This window comes from Periophthalmus magnuspinnatus, chromosome 18, assembly GCF_009829125.3.
Source record: "Periophthalmus magnuspinnatus isolate fPerMag1 chromosome 18, fPerMag1.2.pri, whole genome shotgun sequence".
NCBI lineage: Eukaryota > Metazoa > Chordata > Actinopteri > Gobiiformes > Gobiidae > Periophthalmus > Periophthalmus magnuspinnatus.
The window spans coordinates 21328351-21346225 of NC_047143.1; the positions used below are offsets into that span (position 1 = coordinate 21328351).

A 17875-nucleotide genomic window follows, 5' to 3' on the forward strand; every position below is an offset into this window, starting at 1 on the left:
TAAAGCTTTTTCACGTTCAAGTCACTCGAAGCACTTTACATCAAGGAACCCCTCACCCATTCACACACCAGACAATGGGAGCAAGGTGGGTTAGGCATCTTGCCCAAGGACACAACAACAGCATTCATCTGTAAGAGCTGGAATTTCACTTAGCTCCATATCTCACTTTTTTTCTGAAGATTAAAGAAGACATCGCACACTTGAGGTAGCCCAAACCACTATTCTCATACAATTTGTTTTTGCTCAACAGAATAATGAAAACTGTTTTCACCAAAGCAAACCTGGGTGACAGTAGGCCAGAATTACTAAAACAAATGTTTTGACAAGGCAAATAATAATTCCCTTCAAATACTTTCTTCAGCACAATAACAACAACAAAAACAGTGTCTGCTTTCTTCAAATTGTTCCATTGTGGACGAGATGAGTCTAAAGTGGACATATGAAAACGGCACTATCCCCGGATCGAGCTGTACGTCAAATGAAGCTCGGGATGAGAGTTTGGGATGAGAGTTCGGAATGACAAGCGTGCGATTTTCCCAAAGTGTCACGTCAATGCACCATGCCGCGCGCGTCCTCCATAAAGCACTGAACACATTACGCTTTGTGATATAAATGCAAATGTACCTCCTGGCCTTCGTCATTTGCGAGGAAGAGGATTTGGGGCGGGCGGGCGGGAGGGAAGTGGGGTGAAGAGAGGGGAGGTCGAGGAATGAGAGGAGAGAAATCATCACAGACATCCGCGTGCGTTCAGGTGCCTCGGTGAAAAAGCTCAATTGTACCGGCGTGCGGAAGATAGCAGGAGATACGCGTAGCCTCGAGACAGGTTCCTAAAAAGATCATAGAGCGCTTTTGTGGTTCCTGTCCCACAATCCTTCACTCCGACGCCAACGCTGCGCTGCTCCATGGCACCTGATAAATTTGGAAATATTTTAAGAATATACTCCCCCTTAGCTTCCCTTTGCTCTGTCACGGGTGATGCCTCCGTTTTACCATCTTTACCATAACACAATGTTTACACAGCGTCTCACGGCAGTATACGGCACGTTGTTTTTTTTTGATACACCTACGTATAGGGAGAGAGCGAGGGGAAAAGTGGATGTCGGATAATGGTAGAAGAGGGAAAAACACTCAAAATATGCACTCAAGTAAAACGACTACTCACCCCTTCTACTTAAGCACAAATAAGGTTTTTACTTTTGCACATAAAAAACAGGCAACTTCTATTACTACCAGATTTCTATTTAGGGGTTTCAGCTTCCTGTTATAGGTGACATTCTGATATTTGGTTTTAAATGGCCGATCGCTATGGCAACAGTCCTCATTTTTTATCGTTCTGATTCTATACCTGGCTGTATTTCTAATGTAACTGCTATTACTACAGTTTGTACTACGAATGCTTATACTATGGGGCTAATATAAATATTACAATTGCGTCTTCCACTAGTGATGCCTGTGTCCACCACTCACTTGTATCCATGGAATTGCTTTGCTTGGAATCTTGGAATGTTCAACATTACGGCATTAAACCTGATCTTTCATTGATTCAGTTGCTAAAAAAAATAAAAGCATTCTATCAATCACCTCTACACAGATCTGACTTGTAACTTTTCCTGGTAGCAAAGAAGAGTTTAATTCCATACCTTATAGGAAAAGCAATAATAACTCCATGGAGACAAGCAGGAACCTCTATCGGAAAAGTTCCATAGTGTACGTTATGTAGATGCTCAATATAGTATCTTTAAGTTTGCCTAAGTCACATGATAACTCAATACTTTTCCATTGACAAGAATAAATACTACAACTACAATGTGTATTTGTGTTTCAATTGTAACTACTACTAAAATGTCTTCTCCTGGTGTGATTATTATTTATTTAGTTTAGGTTGTTTATGGGAAAAATAAGTTAAGTAGTTGCACAATTTATGGTTCTATTATATTCTCCCATTGTTTTAAAAGTTCTTCGCATAAAAACTGGTTCAGTACCTGTTCACTCATTGTAACTATAACAATACTTCTTACATTGTCCACCTGAACAAGCAGGGATTGTCTTTAGCCTAACTGGTGTATACTGATGTTCTTTCAGTGGAGGTGGGCAGTGTAGTGTAGCACCAAACAAGCCGTATTTATGAGGGATTAGCGGAGTCTAAACCCAGATGAGGAGCGGGCCAGCGGCTGTCTGCATCTAATCCCTGTCAAACTCATCCCTGCTCAAGGACAATGTGGCTGCTGTGGCCTGTGGACCTGCCAGAGCCCAGGGTAACTGTACAACAAGGGAACTGAAGTATGGCTGACCATAATCCACAAGGAGATCAGCAGTTTATTCTCTGTACGGCCCACGCAGAGGTGAATGTTATCCATCTATCCTGAATTAATCACCCTATTCGTGGACTTCTTACTGTTATATGCAACATTTTTATGACTTTTTCAGCATTCAAAACATGTAATATTTTGTTTAAATCATTAACCTCCAAGGACCTGGTGTCTTCATATTTGGACAAGACATTTTGGGTTGTCTAGGCCACAATGCAAATTTTTAGAAGAAGAACAGCATACAAGAACAGAAGCAATGCCAAAATGTTCAGTTTAGAATATTTTTAAGAATTTAGAATATAATTTTTTATTTTTATAAAGGCAAATGTCTTCCTGCTACTGTCAGCAGCACTTCACATGCGACACATGGATCCAAGAGGCACAATTGTTGTTTCTGATTTTGTTTTTACATTCAGGACAAATGTTTCTCAGAAACTACATAATGTAAAAAGATAATTCTTTGTTTTTACACTCATCAGGTCCTAACCAGGTATGTTTTCGAGGAGGTCACAGCATTATAACATGTCTTAAAGCTCACAAGAGTCCATTTTGCATAATATAGGACCTTTAATCACTATGGCAACGATACTAATTTCCCATCGTTCTGAATGCTGTCCGAGGAGGAGTTCTGCCTATTGTATTCCGTCTGTGGGCCACGGCTCCACATACTTGAACTCTTGCAAATTGCTGCCGCAACCTGTAGACCTCCCAGAACCCAGGGCAACTGTACAACAAGGAAACTCAAGTGTAGCCGGCTTCTCTGGATGATAATGCACAAAGAGATCAACAGTTTAGACTTTGACGCTCTATATTCTTCCGTGTTAAAGGTGTACTACGTAACTTTTCTGGAGGAGGGACCGCCGTAAGCTTTTGTCTCCATGGAGATGTTATATCTGGGGATAGTTCAGCACTTTCTCTGTTAGCAAAAACAAACTAGTGAACTCCAAAGACGTGATTGTTGTCAGATGGAGATTAATATGACATGTTTGTGGAGCTAATCCCTGACAAATATGATAGTAATACATAACACTTACGGATTTAGGGATTATGCATTTTTATATTTCTTTCGGAGTAAGTTATATAGGCCATTGTCCACCTTCTGAGATTAGTTTTGAAAATACCATGCAGAGGATAGGGTCTGATAGAGACAGGTGAATCGCCGTTGCAACTCCTTAGAAGATAACAGCCAAGAGGATTAAAAAACTCCTACGTATAAATATAAATATAACCACTGTCTACACCGAAATAAATATAATAATACATGCATGATTTTTGCCCAATTAATTGCCTACCTTGACAGAATAGTTTTTCCAGTCTCCTTTGGGAATAGAATGCAGTTCAGAATTCTATGACAGTTAATTTAACCTAATTAGCTACAATAATTAGCATGTCCCGTATCATGTAATGGAACTTGTCATCCAATTTGTCCATGATGACTTTGATAGGAAAATGAAAGACCACTTGTATCTTGTAGGACGGCGCGACCACAAAAATATAAACAGTTTCTACATAATAACACGGTTTGCCACTTGAGATTCGTTTTACCTTAATTATAAGTTTGGATCTTGTGGACTTTCTTCTTCTCCTCATCCTTCCCATCATGCCTTGCAACACAACACAAAGCCCCTATTTTTACTTATGAGACAAGGATTGCAATTAAAAAGAAATTTTCAGACCCCATTTTCTGTTTTGGGCAGGTGGAAAAAAGCTAGTGGTTTGTGTCAAATTGCCTGTAGCAAGACGAGCAGTTTCAAGGGATAATATGAGGCTTTAAAGCTACCATAAATTTATTTTTATTTTGGCAGATGTTAAATCTGTTCCCTCACCTGGCCTTTGTTCAGGCTCACCTGTGCTCTCTGGTCTTCCTCTGTCAGATCAAAGCTGGCACGCTATCAGACAGTAGCAACTAGTGATTTTAAAGGGCCTGTATTACGCTGTTTTGTGATCTATTTTATAATGTTGTGTCCTCATCAAAATTGACTCTTGTAAGTTTTAAGCCATGTTAGAATGTTGTTTCCTCATCATAAACATACTCGGAGTTGTGTTTTGTTTCATTCGCACATGTTTAACACACAAATCCTGCATATTTAGGCTTCTTCTCTCAACCTGGAAACATTCTGTTCCACTTTGTGATGTCATGTGGTGATACAAAAAAGTGCTCCATTGTGTTTTTAAACTCCACACACCTTAACTAGAATCATTTGGATGATTTCAGGAATTGCCAATTTCTACTGAACAAAAGGTAAAAAGTAGATGTTAGCTTGAAAACTACCTCTTCATGACATCACAAGGTGGAACAGAGCATTTTGAGCTTTGGAGATGTAGACAGACTAAAGATAAAGGGTTATTCAAAAATGTGTGAATGAAACAAAACACATCTCCAGGTATGTTTTTGATGAAGTAACAACGTTCTAAAATAGCTTAAAACTCACAATAGTCAATTTTGCGTAATATAGAACAAGTCAAATTTGAAAAATTGTCAAAATTAAGCTGTCTATGTTATGATTTGCCTTTCTGTAAATTTGTATTTGTGGAACTTTACAAGCAAAGCAATAAGATCTCCATGGAGACGAGCAGGTGAGGGTACCATTCACCGGAAAAGTTACACAGTGCACCTTTATTTATTTTTTGACATCTATATTTCATTGCCGTCCATTTGGGGCTGCTTCTCTGTGTCAGTAGTGATTTGGCCTTGCATCTTCTAAAGACATGCCCTTCTTGACATATTGTGCTTTCACCCTTTAACATGTACAACCTTCCTTTTATTCGCCATAAACGTGGTCGTCTCCTAATCGGGCCCACTTCCATTTTGGCCTTGTTAAGATTAAGAATGTTTTTGGGCATGACAGTTTAAAAGGTGAAAATTTGGCGAATGCCCATGGACCTTGTGTTTATCCTTTCTTTTTCCGTCAAAACCCTAGATTGGTCCATTTACTGAAAGCGATGCCTGTTGCCATGGTCACTCAACAGATTTCATTTGGAGAACTTAACCGCGCCTCTTTTTTTCTTTCACTCTGTTTTGCCGTTTTTATCCTTCCTCCCTCTTTCAAGGCTTTAGCATGGCTCTGCCGCAAGCAACCTCACCTGTATCCAAGGCACAAAGCTTGGCGGACAAAGAACTTCATGCTCCATTTAGAAAGAAGACCAGCAAACCACAGTCTCTACAGAAGAAAAATGGTGGCCGCAACAACCAATTGGAGAAGAAAAGAAGTAGAAAGTTGTAATAAGAGGAGCAGAAGTTGGTAAATGCCACTAGACGAGTGTCACGGCAACAGTAATGATGATTAACTTGGACTGAAGAGATTTCACACAGGAAGGTGACTCAGAAAGCACGCAGGAAATGTTCAGGACTTGTGGACTATCAATACAATACAACAAACAATGTGGTTATTGTAGGCACTTGCTTGTTACAAATGAAGTGAGAACTGCTTCTAGCTTACTACTATTGCTGCAGTTACTCAAACTACTACTACTACTACTACAACTACTACCACTACCATACCCCGATTATATAGCTTTTCACAAGTTTGACATGCCCTATAGTAGACTAGTATGTACTCATCATACTCTGCAGTCACAGCTGGTCTGGGGCTGAAGAATGGCCACTACCACTTACATTTATGTTGTGTTGAAGGTAAGTCAAGTGTCTTGTGCAATGACACAACAACAGCATGCAATAGTTAGAGCTGGGGATAGAGCTGCCCACCTTCCAATCATAAGATGAATCAGTCTGTTACTGGGTTATTTAGCATTAAACGTGCTCGCAGACTTTATTCATGATCCACAGTTTATTAAGAACGGTTCAGTCTTAGTAACTGCTTAATTAATGCTCTAACTCGAACCCATTATTTAAGTAGATGTCATTAATTAAGTATTGTTATGGCTTTCGTTACCTTAAATCTTTATTTGTATTGTATTTTTTAAGGTTTTTACTATTAGAAATTCCACAACAGTAGTTACTAAGAATTAATCTGGTCATCTACTATTTACGTATCTACTATTCTACTCCACTATTTCTAGTTATTTCTCTTTATATAGTTTTATATAGTTGTGATTTTTGTGTGCCTTTTTCTGTTCTCTTGCTGTTCGTGACCTGTACGTTGCAACACTCAAATTTGTCCGTTGTAAAAGAAGTAAAGGTAAACTTTCTTGTTTGTTCATGTGAATTAAGACTTTTCTTAATGCTATATTAAGACTCCTGCTTAACATTATCCAACTGTTACTGTGTCTTACCACTACTGCAGCTACTCCCACTACTACCTCTGCTATCTCTGCTGCGCCCTATGCTGTTCTTGCATTTATTTTAAAAGTGTTCAACCTTTGACCTCTTCCAACAACAGACACATTCGCTTTCAACAGTAATTCGATATCAACAAGTGCTTTTTTTCAGTGGAGTAAGGTCATGCGGGCTCCTACCTGCAGCACACTCAGAAAGTCTTTGAGATCGGTGAAGGCGAGTTCGATCTCCGCTTCAGTCAGGCGCACTTGGGAGTTGACTCCTCCAACAGAGATGCCTCCATATCTGGATAGACATAAGCAAGTTCAAGGAAAAGTTTGTGTACAAAGTGGCAGAGGTAGTGTTACTATATACATGTTCAGAGTATGTGGTAGATATATAAAAGTAAACTGATAATATGGCAATTGATGTTTCGGAGATATGCAAAATTTAAATATGGAGCATTTAAATTAACTAAAACTACAGGTAAGTTCAAGTAAACATTTTTGAGTATATCTCTAGCTGCATCATGGTTGCGGGTAGCTGATTTTTTTTTTCATTTGTACGAAAATGACTATGCAACATTGCTGAATCCTATGTGTATCTCTTTAAGTTACTCTTACTTGAGAAGTACTCTTTCCATACTTTTGACTCTTACTTGAATAATTTCCCGGACCACTACTTTGTTCTTCTACATCAGGGGTGTCAAACATATTTTCACCAAGGGCCACATAAGCAAAATAGCTGCAATCAAAGGGCCAGAAGTAAAATAAATATATAAATAAAAGGAAGTAAAGTATGCTAAATTTAAGAAATAATAACAGAGGAGGTGGGATTAAATAAGTTTTCTTCTTCCCACTCCTTTTTGGGCAATCGGAGATACTCTTTTTTGTGTGTGTGTTTGCTTGTCTGTTTTTGTTTATTTTTCCTTGTCTCTTGTATCATTGTGTTGATTGATATCGATTGTGGCTGCCTAGGCTATGCAAAGAGAAAAGATGTCCATTTGCCCAAGACAAATAATAATAATTAAAAAAAAAAAATGTAGCTACTTTTTAAACTTGTTAATTGTTTCTTTATTTATTATTTATTCAAGTTACAAATTTTGCATATGCGTTTGCAAAGATGTAAAAATATGGCTGTGTATCTGCGTATGTCCTGATAAAACAACATTTTAAGACTATGATAACTTTTAATTTATACTGTCAAGTGTAACCCGTGTCATATAATGTCCCACTTCCGGTGAGGAGTTGGTTGTGGCGGGACAATTTCCTTTATTAGCGGTGACGTCAGACGCCAAGACCTGTCTCATGCTGCTCCTGCTGTGGCTGATTCTGGCTGTTTCTTTTGGCAATTTCATGGAAGAAAATACATAAAACTACATTTGGACTCGACAGATACTTACCGCTATCACTATCCGCTCAACGGTAAGCAATTCCATTTATTTTCCCCAAAGTTACGTATGTTTTGCGGAGCTGCGGATCTCCCTTTTAACACGCGTCGGGACTAACGCTAACAGTAGCATTTAGGTTAATGCGGTCGGCGCGACCAAGAACGGTCTTTTTGGTTTAATTTTTACTTTATTCACATCTTTGCGTAAGCCGAACCTTTTGCCATAAAGGCTAGTGTTAATTTATTACTTTATTTTGATTGAATTTGATACGGTTCGCTGCTTTTGGTTACTTTTTGAACACTGAGTTGAGATAACTATGATGTTTTGAATAGGGCATTCTTTTGTGATGCGCAGCATTAGAAGCTCCATGTTCTTTTTTTTTTATGAATTAGGCGTAGACGCCATGAGATTTGATTTATTGATGAAATTTAAAAGTGCACTTTACTTGATTTGACCTGAATTGACTTTATTTGATCTGACTTGACCTGACTTTACTTGATCTGACTTGACTTTACCTTACTTTACCTGACTTTACTTTGCTTTGCTTTTTAAAATCAAAGCTAGTTATTGGAATTATTATTTAATTGTTATTGATAAATTAATTTCTATGTAACAATGAATTGGTTATATATACTGCATGTATTTATTCGTTATTTATTTATTGAAGTTATAGTAATGATGCATTACTTTAAGATAATTTATTAATTGTATGCTAATTTTATTTTTGGTTTACTGACCCTGTTTTTAGGTCAGGTTTTTTTTCCCTTGCACTGAATCCCACGACAACCCCACAATAACCTGGATGGCGAGCTACCCTTTTTCCTTCATAGACTGGTAGGAACAAACGAACCTTTTCATTTTCCTGCTTTCTTGGATTATAACAAGTTTTGGATCATAAAGACATTACACATTGAACACAACCTTTGGAACAAATACTCGAACCTGGAACTGGAACGGGACATTTTTTTTGGGTTCTGTTGCATTAAATTTTGTTTTTTTGTTTTTGTATTAATCATATATAAAGTAATTTCATATTTATAATTCATTGTATATATGTATATTATTATTGCATACCTGCCTAAATAACTAATATTGAACTTAATATATATAATTTTTTTGACTAAGATTCCGTGTTGATGTATTTATTCACACACACTGGCTCCCTACCGTACCTACATCTGGTCACATTGCAGTCAGGTCCTAATTAGCCCCTAGTTGCGTTACAAGTGGCGAGCTAGCCAGGAGCCTTTGTGTGTGAATATTAATTTTGGTTTTGGGAAAAAAAAGTAAACTATGGATTTCATTTTGCAATCAGGTGTTAATATATCACAGTGCGTGATGATTTCTGGTGTAACTAATTCTAGTTCTGACAATGAAATACTGGATTGCTTGCACAAGTACGGGGCGCTTAACCGCGTGTTACCTATTAGTGAACCGAGCAGTAGTTTACATAAAAACCTGATCGTTGAGTTTAATGAATTGGCCGCTTTTATTGGGCTAAAGCCGCTTTTGCCATATAAATACACGTCTACGCTTACTAACCGTGAGTACTGCGTCACTTCGCTTGCGGACGAACTTTCAGCCACAGCAGGAGACGGTAGCGTCACCCCTGACTACCTGCAAGGACTTAAACAAATGGCCGACCAGAGTGGTACACGTTTTGAAGATATGCTCAGAACTGTGATGAAACAAATCAGCCAACATTTGAGCACAAGTGGAGCGAATGAAAATGATGATGAATATAGTAATGATGATGAGGACGACGACGATGATGATGAAGGTGAGGAGCCCACAGTGGACATGACCAATACACAACCAGTGTCCGGATCGCACGTACCACTGTCCATACCTCAAGCCTCTCAGCCTGCCCCTAGCCAGTTCACTGCTGACCAGCAGGGGCCACAATCAAGACAGAGCCAACAACAAAGACCAAGTGATGCTGGATCAAGGCCAAGAGTTTCACTCACTAATGAAGAACTAAACCCACTAGGAATACAGAAAGTTGTTGTCGAGCATGTGGTACGCAACACAGAACTAACTGCTCCAACTTCGGTAAGACTCCGCTCATTTTCTGGACGAGTTCCCAAGCCAAACAATGAAGCGGACTTTGAATCATGGCGTTCACAAATTGAGTTACTGCTTGCTGATCCCAGTTTATCGCTACTGCATGTGACCAGACGCATCATAGAGAGCCTGCTGTCGCCTGCTGCTGACCTGATCAGAGGTTTGGGCCCAGAAACACCACCTACTGTCTTGTTACGCATATTGGATTCAGCATTTGACACTGTACAGGACGGAGAGGAGTTGTTTGCCCAGTACCTGAACATCCTGCAGAACCCAGGGGAACGGCCGTCATCTTATCTCCAGCGGCTGCAGCTAACGCTCAACACTGTTGTCAAAAGGGGAGGAATACAGGCTGTCGACATGGAGAAACATCTCATTAAGCAATTTGTGCGTGGATGTTGGGACAACCCTGTAATTACAAAGCTTCAACTGGAGCAGAAGAAAGATGATCCACCTTCATTCTCAGATCTCCTGCTATCATTACGAACAGAAGAAGACAGACAACAAGCCAAAGAATCATTAATGAAAAAACACATTGGTTTCAGTTCTTCAAAGCAGAAAGCCAACATCCAGTCCCAGAGCACCTGTTCCTGTGGCCACTCCTCAACATCTAAGGAGGAACTCAAAGAACTGAAAAAACAAATGCAAGAACTTCAACGCCAAATGTCTGCTCTTCTGTCCAAGACAAATCCAGCCGAGCTCAAACCAGCTTCACGCCAGTCTAACCAGCCTCAGTCCACTACCAAACCCAAACCATGGTACTGTTTTAAGTGTGGTGAAGATGGGCACATTTCCTCTTCCTGCACCAACACAGCCAATCCTCGTCTGGTAGAGCAAAAGAAAAAGCAGTTGCGGCAAAAGCAGCAAACCTGGACAAATAGGAATCTTCAGTTAAACTAGAAGCAGCTTCTGTGAAGGGACACTCAGAAGCTGCCATCACCAACAGTCCCAAGAACCAGCCATACAGTATACGCGTACTGCCAAGAGGTCTTGTGGGAATGAAGAGCACTGGTCAAGTCCAAATCAGAGACGATCATTACAACTGTCTCCTTGATACTGGTTCCCAAGTCACCACAATTCCACATTCCTTCTACAACATTTATTTGTCAGACCATGAGATCAAGCCATTGGATGACCTACTGGAAATAGAAGGAGCAAATGGAGAGTCTGTACCATACCTGGGGTACATTGAAATAAATATGACTTTCCCACCTGAGTTCCTCGGCACAAACATCAACATTGACACTCTGGCTCTTGTTGTCCCTGATGTAAAGCAGTCGCAACCACTGATCCTCATTGGCACCAATACTCTTGACGTCGCCTTCACCAAGCACTTACAAACTGAACAGTCCTTCCAGCCCGCTGCCCCTGGTTATCAAGCCGTTCTAAAGATCCTGCAGTTTCGGTACAGTCAGAGCTTGGATGAACAGTACGCCACAGCTACCCTGCATTTTAACCAGTCACACACCATCTGTGCTGGCCAAACTACTGTCCTCGAGGGATTACTGGCCACACGGTTACTGCAAGGCGAAAGGGCAGTACTGATTGAACACCCCGCGTCATGCTCTCTGCCGGGTGGACTCATTGTGAAGTCTTGCATTACTGACCTGCCCCGGCGACGGCCATGTCATCTGCCAGTTATAGTCAGCAATGAGTCTGATCATGCAATTACCATCCCAGCAAAAGCAGTCATTGCAGAAATAAGCGCCTTCCGGACTATCTACTCCAAAGAGCAAAGCATTACACACCAAGTCCAGTCTGCAGAGCCGTCAGCCCCACTACAATATGATTTTGGAGACTCACCACTCCCTCCGCAGTGGAAAGACCGCATTATCCAGCAGCTGAATGACATTCCTGAGGTCTTCGCCAAGCATGACCTGGATTTTGGTCAGACAGATAAAGTGAAACACCAGATCAAACTTTCTGATCCAAGCCCATTCAAACAGAGGCCAAGACCAATCCATCCTCAGGATGTTGACGCTGTGAGGAAGCACCTGCAGGAGCTGTTGGAGTCGGGAGTCATCCGGGAGTCTGATTCGCCGTTTGCTTCTCCAATTGTGGTGGTCCGCAAGAAGAATGGCTGTGTGCGCCTGTGTATTGATTACCGTAAACTCAATTTGCAGACGATTAAAGACGCTTATGCCCTCCCGAAGCTAGAAGACACGTTCTCTGCATTATCCGGATCAAAATGGTTTTCTGTGCTCGATTTGAAGTCTGGCTACTACCAGATCGAAATGGAAGAGTCTGACAAAGCTAAAACTGCTTTTGTGTGCCCATTGGGGTTCTATGAATTCAACCGGATGCCACAGGGAGTGACTAATGCTCCAAGTACCTTTCAACGGTTAATGGAGAAATGTATGGGAGAGCTCAATCTAAAAGAGGTCCTTGTTTTTATCGATGATATCATTGTCTTTGCGCCAACTCTTGAGGAGCATGAAGAACGACTGATGAAAGTCCTGAGAAGACTGAAAGAGTTCAGATTGAAACTGTCTGTTGAAAAATGTGTGTTCTTCCAAACCTCCGTCAAGTACCTTGGCCACGTCGTTTCTCAGCACGGTGTTGAAACAGACCCAGATAAAATCAAGACCCTTACCACATGGCCAGTCCCAACAAACTTGAAAGAGCTGCGATCCTTCCTTGGTTTCGCTGGGTACTATCGCCGATTCGTCCAAGGGTACTCTGCCATCACCAAACCACTTCACGAACTCACTGCTGGTTACCCTCCGTCTCAGAGAAAGCTCAAGTCCAAAGTAAAACAAGAATGCTACCTGAATCCTAAAGAGCCATTCGGAGGACGCTGGTCAGCTGAGTGTCAAAAAGCCTTTGAAGCTGTCATAGACAAACTTACCACTGCTCCTGTTCTCGCATTTGCTGACCCTCAGAAACCTTACACTCTCCACACCGATGCAAGTTCTACAGGCCTTGGCGCTGTGCTCTACCAAGAACAAGATGGGCAGAACAGAGTTGTGGCTTACGCCAGCAGAGGCCTTTCCAAGAGCGAAGCAAAGTATCCAGCTCATAAACTCGAGTTCCTTGCATTGAAATGGGCAGTTTCAGAAAAGTTCAATGACTATCTCTACGGCGCTCAATTCACCGTTGTCACAGACAGCAACCCTCTAACTTACCTGCTGACATCAGCCAAGCTCGACGCCACCAGCTACAGATGGCTGTCCGCTCTGTCCACCTTCAACTTCAAACTCATTTACAGAGCAGGCAAGCAGAATGCTGATGCTGACGGGCTGTCACGCCGTCCGCATGGTGACCTGTCTGATGACCCACTATCCCGTAAAGAAAGAGAGCGAGTATTGAAATTTGCCCAGCAACATTTACAAGATCTAGAATATGCCTCAATTGACCAACACACTATCAGAGCAATATCTGATCGTCATTTGATCTTCGGACCAGAAGCTGCTGACCTGAACCGTGCTCTCATCTTGTCTTTGTCTACCCAAGCCGACAGTGTCCCTGACAGTTTTGTAAATGACACACAGTTCGCTTCGCCTGTTCTTCCTCGACTCTCAGCTGCTGACATTGCCACCAAGCAGCGAGCCGACCCCACCATCCAGCATGTTATTGCACAGCTCGAGCGTGGAGAGTCGCCCCCACCACTGCTGAGAGAACAGCTGCCCGACCTGCCTCTGTTACTGAGAGAAGTAAAAAAACTGGAGCTCCATAACAACCTTCTCATCAGGAAGAGACAGGTGGGAAGTGAGCACACCTTCCAACTTGTGTTGCCGGAAGAATATCGAGCTGATGTGTTGCACCAACTTCACAACCAGATGGGCCACATGGGTATCGAGAGGACTCTGGACCTGGTCCGATCCCGCTTTTACTGGCCGAGGATGTCTGTTGATGTGGTCAACAAAATCAGGACCTGTGGCAGATGTGTGAGACGGAAGTCCTTACCTGAACATGCGGCACCTCTTGTCAACATCCAGACCTCGGGTCCCCTGGAGTTGGTCTGCATGGATTTCTTGTCTGTTGAGCCTTGTGGTAGAATCAAAGATATCCTTGTCATGACTGACCATTTCACGAAATATGCAGTTGCTGTACCGACCACCAACCAAAAAGCCACCACCGTCGCCAAGTGCCTATGGGACAACTTTCTTGTGCATTACGGCATTCCAGAAAAGCTGCACAGTGATCAGGGCCCTGATTTTGAATCCCGCATCATTCGGGAACTTTGTGAAATGACGGGCATCCACAAGATCAGAACGACACCTTACCATCCAAGAGGCAACCCTGTGGAGCGTTTCAACAGAACTTTACTGGACATGTTGGGAACTCTGAGTGAACAAGAAAAACGACATTGGAAAGATCATGTAAAACCTCTTGTCCATGCATATAATTGCACAAAGAACGACGCTACGGGATTCTCACCATACGAACTTATGTTTGGCCGCCAACCAAGACTTCCTGTTGATCTGGCCTTCGGACTGCCGCTGAATGATAACAAGCCAGACTCTCATTTACAGTATGTCCAGAAGTTGAGGTCACACCTGAAGGACAGTTACCAGCTGGCCAGTGAGAATTCCCAGAAACTTATGGACCGAAATAAAACCAGATTTGATCGTCATGTTACAGCTTCAGAGTTAAACATCGGAGACAGAGTTTTGGTGAGGAACGTGCGCTTGAGAGGCAAGCACAAACTGGCTGATAAGTGGGAGCCCGATGTATACATAGTGGTGACTAAAGCCGGCAATCTCCCTGTGTACACCGTGAGACCAGAGGGCAAAGATAAACCACTGCGAACTCTGCACAGAGACCTTCTCCTGCCCTGTGGGTACTTACCTGCTCATGTTGAAAACCTACCTGTGAAGAAGGAAGAATCACCTGTGCCGCCTTCGCCAGTATCACTGCCTCCACACCCTAGCGATGAAGAGTCGGAGGATGAAATCTTACCTGTATACGTTCCGTCTGTGCCTGAACCTGTAACATTTTCAACTGTTATTGATTTACCTGTTGCCATGCCGCCAGTTCCTTCTGCTGAGCTGCCTGAGTCTCTTGTTCCACCACCAGCTTCTGCCACTAATGAGCATCATGAATCTATGATTGAGTCTGCAGGTGGTGGGTCTCAAGTTGCTGAAGAAGTTCTGGCTAAAGGCACAGAAGAACTTGACACTGAATCTCAACCTACACCAATTGACCTTGAACCAATCAATTTGGCAGAAGATTCCAAAACTCCTTCCACATCACCGGAACCTTCTGTCATTGATCCAGAATCCAATTCACCCATGTCAGAACCGTCGAGTCCTGAACCTGAACAAACCCTACGCCGTACAGGCCGCACAAGATGCCCACCTGAGAGACTGCAATATGTACAACTTGGCCATCCGTTGTTAAAAGCCTTCACGGCTTGAGCACAGCCTTCACCTTTGCTGTTCAAGAGGACGAAAATGAGGAGGTGTTTCCATGCTCCAGTCAGTCCGTTATTGAGTGCCAGCCTGGTCCATGTCCGAGGACGAACATGAGATCAGGGGGGGAAAGTGTAACCCGTGTCATATAATGTCCCACTTCCGGTGAGGAGTTGGTTGTGGCGGGACAATTTCCTTTATTAGCGGTGACGTCAGACGCCAAGACCTGTCTCATGCTGCTCCTGCTGTGGCTGATTCTGGCTGTTTCTTTTGGCAATTTCATGGAAGAAAATACATAAAACTACATTTGGACTCGACAGATACTTACCGCTATCACTATCCGCTCAACGGTAAGCAATTCCATTTATTTTCCCCAAAGTTACGTATGTTTTGCGGAGCTGCGGATCTCCCTTTTAACACGCGTCGGGACTAACGCTAACAGTAGCATTTAGGTTAATGCGGTCGGCGCGACCAAGAACGGTCTTTTTGGTTTAATTTTTACTTTATTCACATCTTTGCGTAAGCCGAACCTTTTGCCATAAAGGCTAGTGTTAATTTATTACTTTATTTTGATTGAATTTGATACGGTTCGCTGCTTTTGGTTACTTTTTGAACACTGAGTTGAGATAACTATGATGTTTTGAATAGGGCATTCTTTTGTGATGCGCAGCATTAGAAGCTCCATGTTCTTTTTTTTTTTTATGAATTAGGCGTAGACGCCATGAGATTTGATTTATTGATGAAATTTAAAAGTGCACTTTACTTGATTTGACCTGAATTGACTTTATTTGATCTGACTTGACCTGACTTTACTTGATCTGACTTGACTTTACCTTACTTTACCTGACTTTACTTTGCTTTGCTTTTTAAAATCAAAGCTAGTTATTGGAATTATTATTTAATTGTTATTGATAAATTAATTTCTATGTAACAATGAATTGGTTATATATACTGCATGTATTTATTCGTTATTTATTTATTGAAGTTATAGTAATGATGCATTACTTTAAGATAATTTATTAATTGTATGCTAATTTTATTTTTGGTTTACTGACCCTGTTTTTAGGTCAGGTTTTTTTTCCCTTGCACTGAATCCCACGACAACCCCACAATAATCTGGATGGCGAGCTACCCTTTTTCCTTCATAGACTGGTAGGAACAAACGAACCTTTTCATTTTCCTGCTTTCTTGGATTATAACAAGTTTTGGATCATAAAGACATTACACATTGAACACAACCTTTGGAACAAATACTCGAACCTGGAACTGGAACGGGACATTTTTTTTGGGTTCTGTTGCATTAAATTTTGTTTTTTTGTTTTTGTATTAATCATATATAAAGTAATTTCATATTTATAATTCATTGTATATATGTATATTATTATTGCATACCTGCCTAAATAACTAATATTGAACTTAATATATATAATTTTTTTGACTAAGATTCCGTGTTGATGTATTTATTCACACACACTGGCTCCCTACCGTACCTACATCTGGTCACATTGCAGTCAGGTCCTAATTAGCCCCTAGTTGCGTTACACAAGGGCCACATAAAATGATGCGGAGGGCCACATTTGGCCCGCAGGCCTTGAGTTTGACACATGTGTTCTACATGAGGAATATTATTTTGAAGTAACTGTACTCTTACTTGAGTAAAATGCTACTCTACCTATCTCAGTTTGTTACATTATTTCAAATTTCAGTACTTGTTGTTCAGTACTGCAATTCTTCTTCCACCATTATACGACACTAAAACAAAAATGGCATCCTCACACACACACACCATCCAAACACTTAACGATTAATCATTTTGTGGGTGACAGTCGGCAGTCGATGTACTCCTGGCGTAAAATGACAGGTTAAAGGAAGCGTATCTAAGAGCGGCCCAGCAGGATTTGTCAGGCTGCGACAGGACCGTAACTCGTGGCAACCAAAATGGCATCGCAGCGTGCACCATCGTGTCCTTTCATTCATATGAGTATCGGCTGACCTTCTCAAAATGGATGCAACAGTAACCAAGCTAGTCATCTCTGCCCTCTTTTTAAAAATCACTCCGGAAATATCAAAGTACCGGGACTTTAGCACATGTTTCTTTGTCTACAAAATGGGACTAAAATCAAAGGCTTTTTATGCTATTAGTGCTACAATATTGGAAGTGAAAGTACCTCTTTTTCCCTTGTTTTTCAAAGGTTTTGACGAGAAAATCGGTCATGTTTCGGCCAGTTAGATCCTGCAGGGTGTCTGTTGTGTTCTGGGTTCTCTGAAAAAGAAAAAAAAAAAAAAGACAAATAATTAAAACATTTAATTAATTTCTGCAAGGCAATTTCATTATAAAAGTAGACGTGGGTGATGCTTTGTAAATTTGCAAAATAACAATATAAACCAACATATGGTCTAGAAAAAAATATTTTAAAAGGCTGAAAAAAGAGCTCATACAATGGTAATTAACTTTGTACGGTAATCCTTCAAAAAACATTTATTTATTTATGTATTTTTTATACATTTTTATGGATGTATTTCATAATTTATTCACATGCTG

The 17875-nt window shown here is 41.2% G+C and overlaps 1 protein-coding gene across 1 annotated transcript in view; it reads right to left on the bottom strand.

Moving 5' to 3' along the window:
• LOC117385948 (phospholipid-transporting ATPase ABCA1-like) overlaps window positions 1–17875 on the bottom strand; it is a 260381-nt gene that overhangs the window by 84936 nt on the left and 157570 nt on the right. Inside the window, exons 33-34 of the mRNA XM_055229034.1 lie at window positions 17502–17596; window positions 6726–6831 (exon numbers count right to left, since the gene is read on the bottom strand). Of these exons, the coding sequence (XP_055085009.1) occupies window positions 6726–6831; window positions 17502–17596 (201 nt within the window). The remainder of the gene's footprint in view (window positions 1–6725; window positions 6832–17501; window positions 17597–17875) is intronic.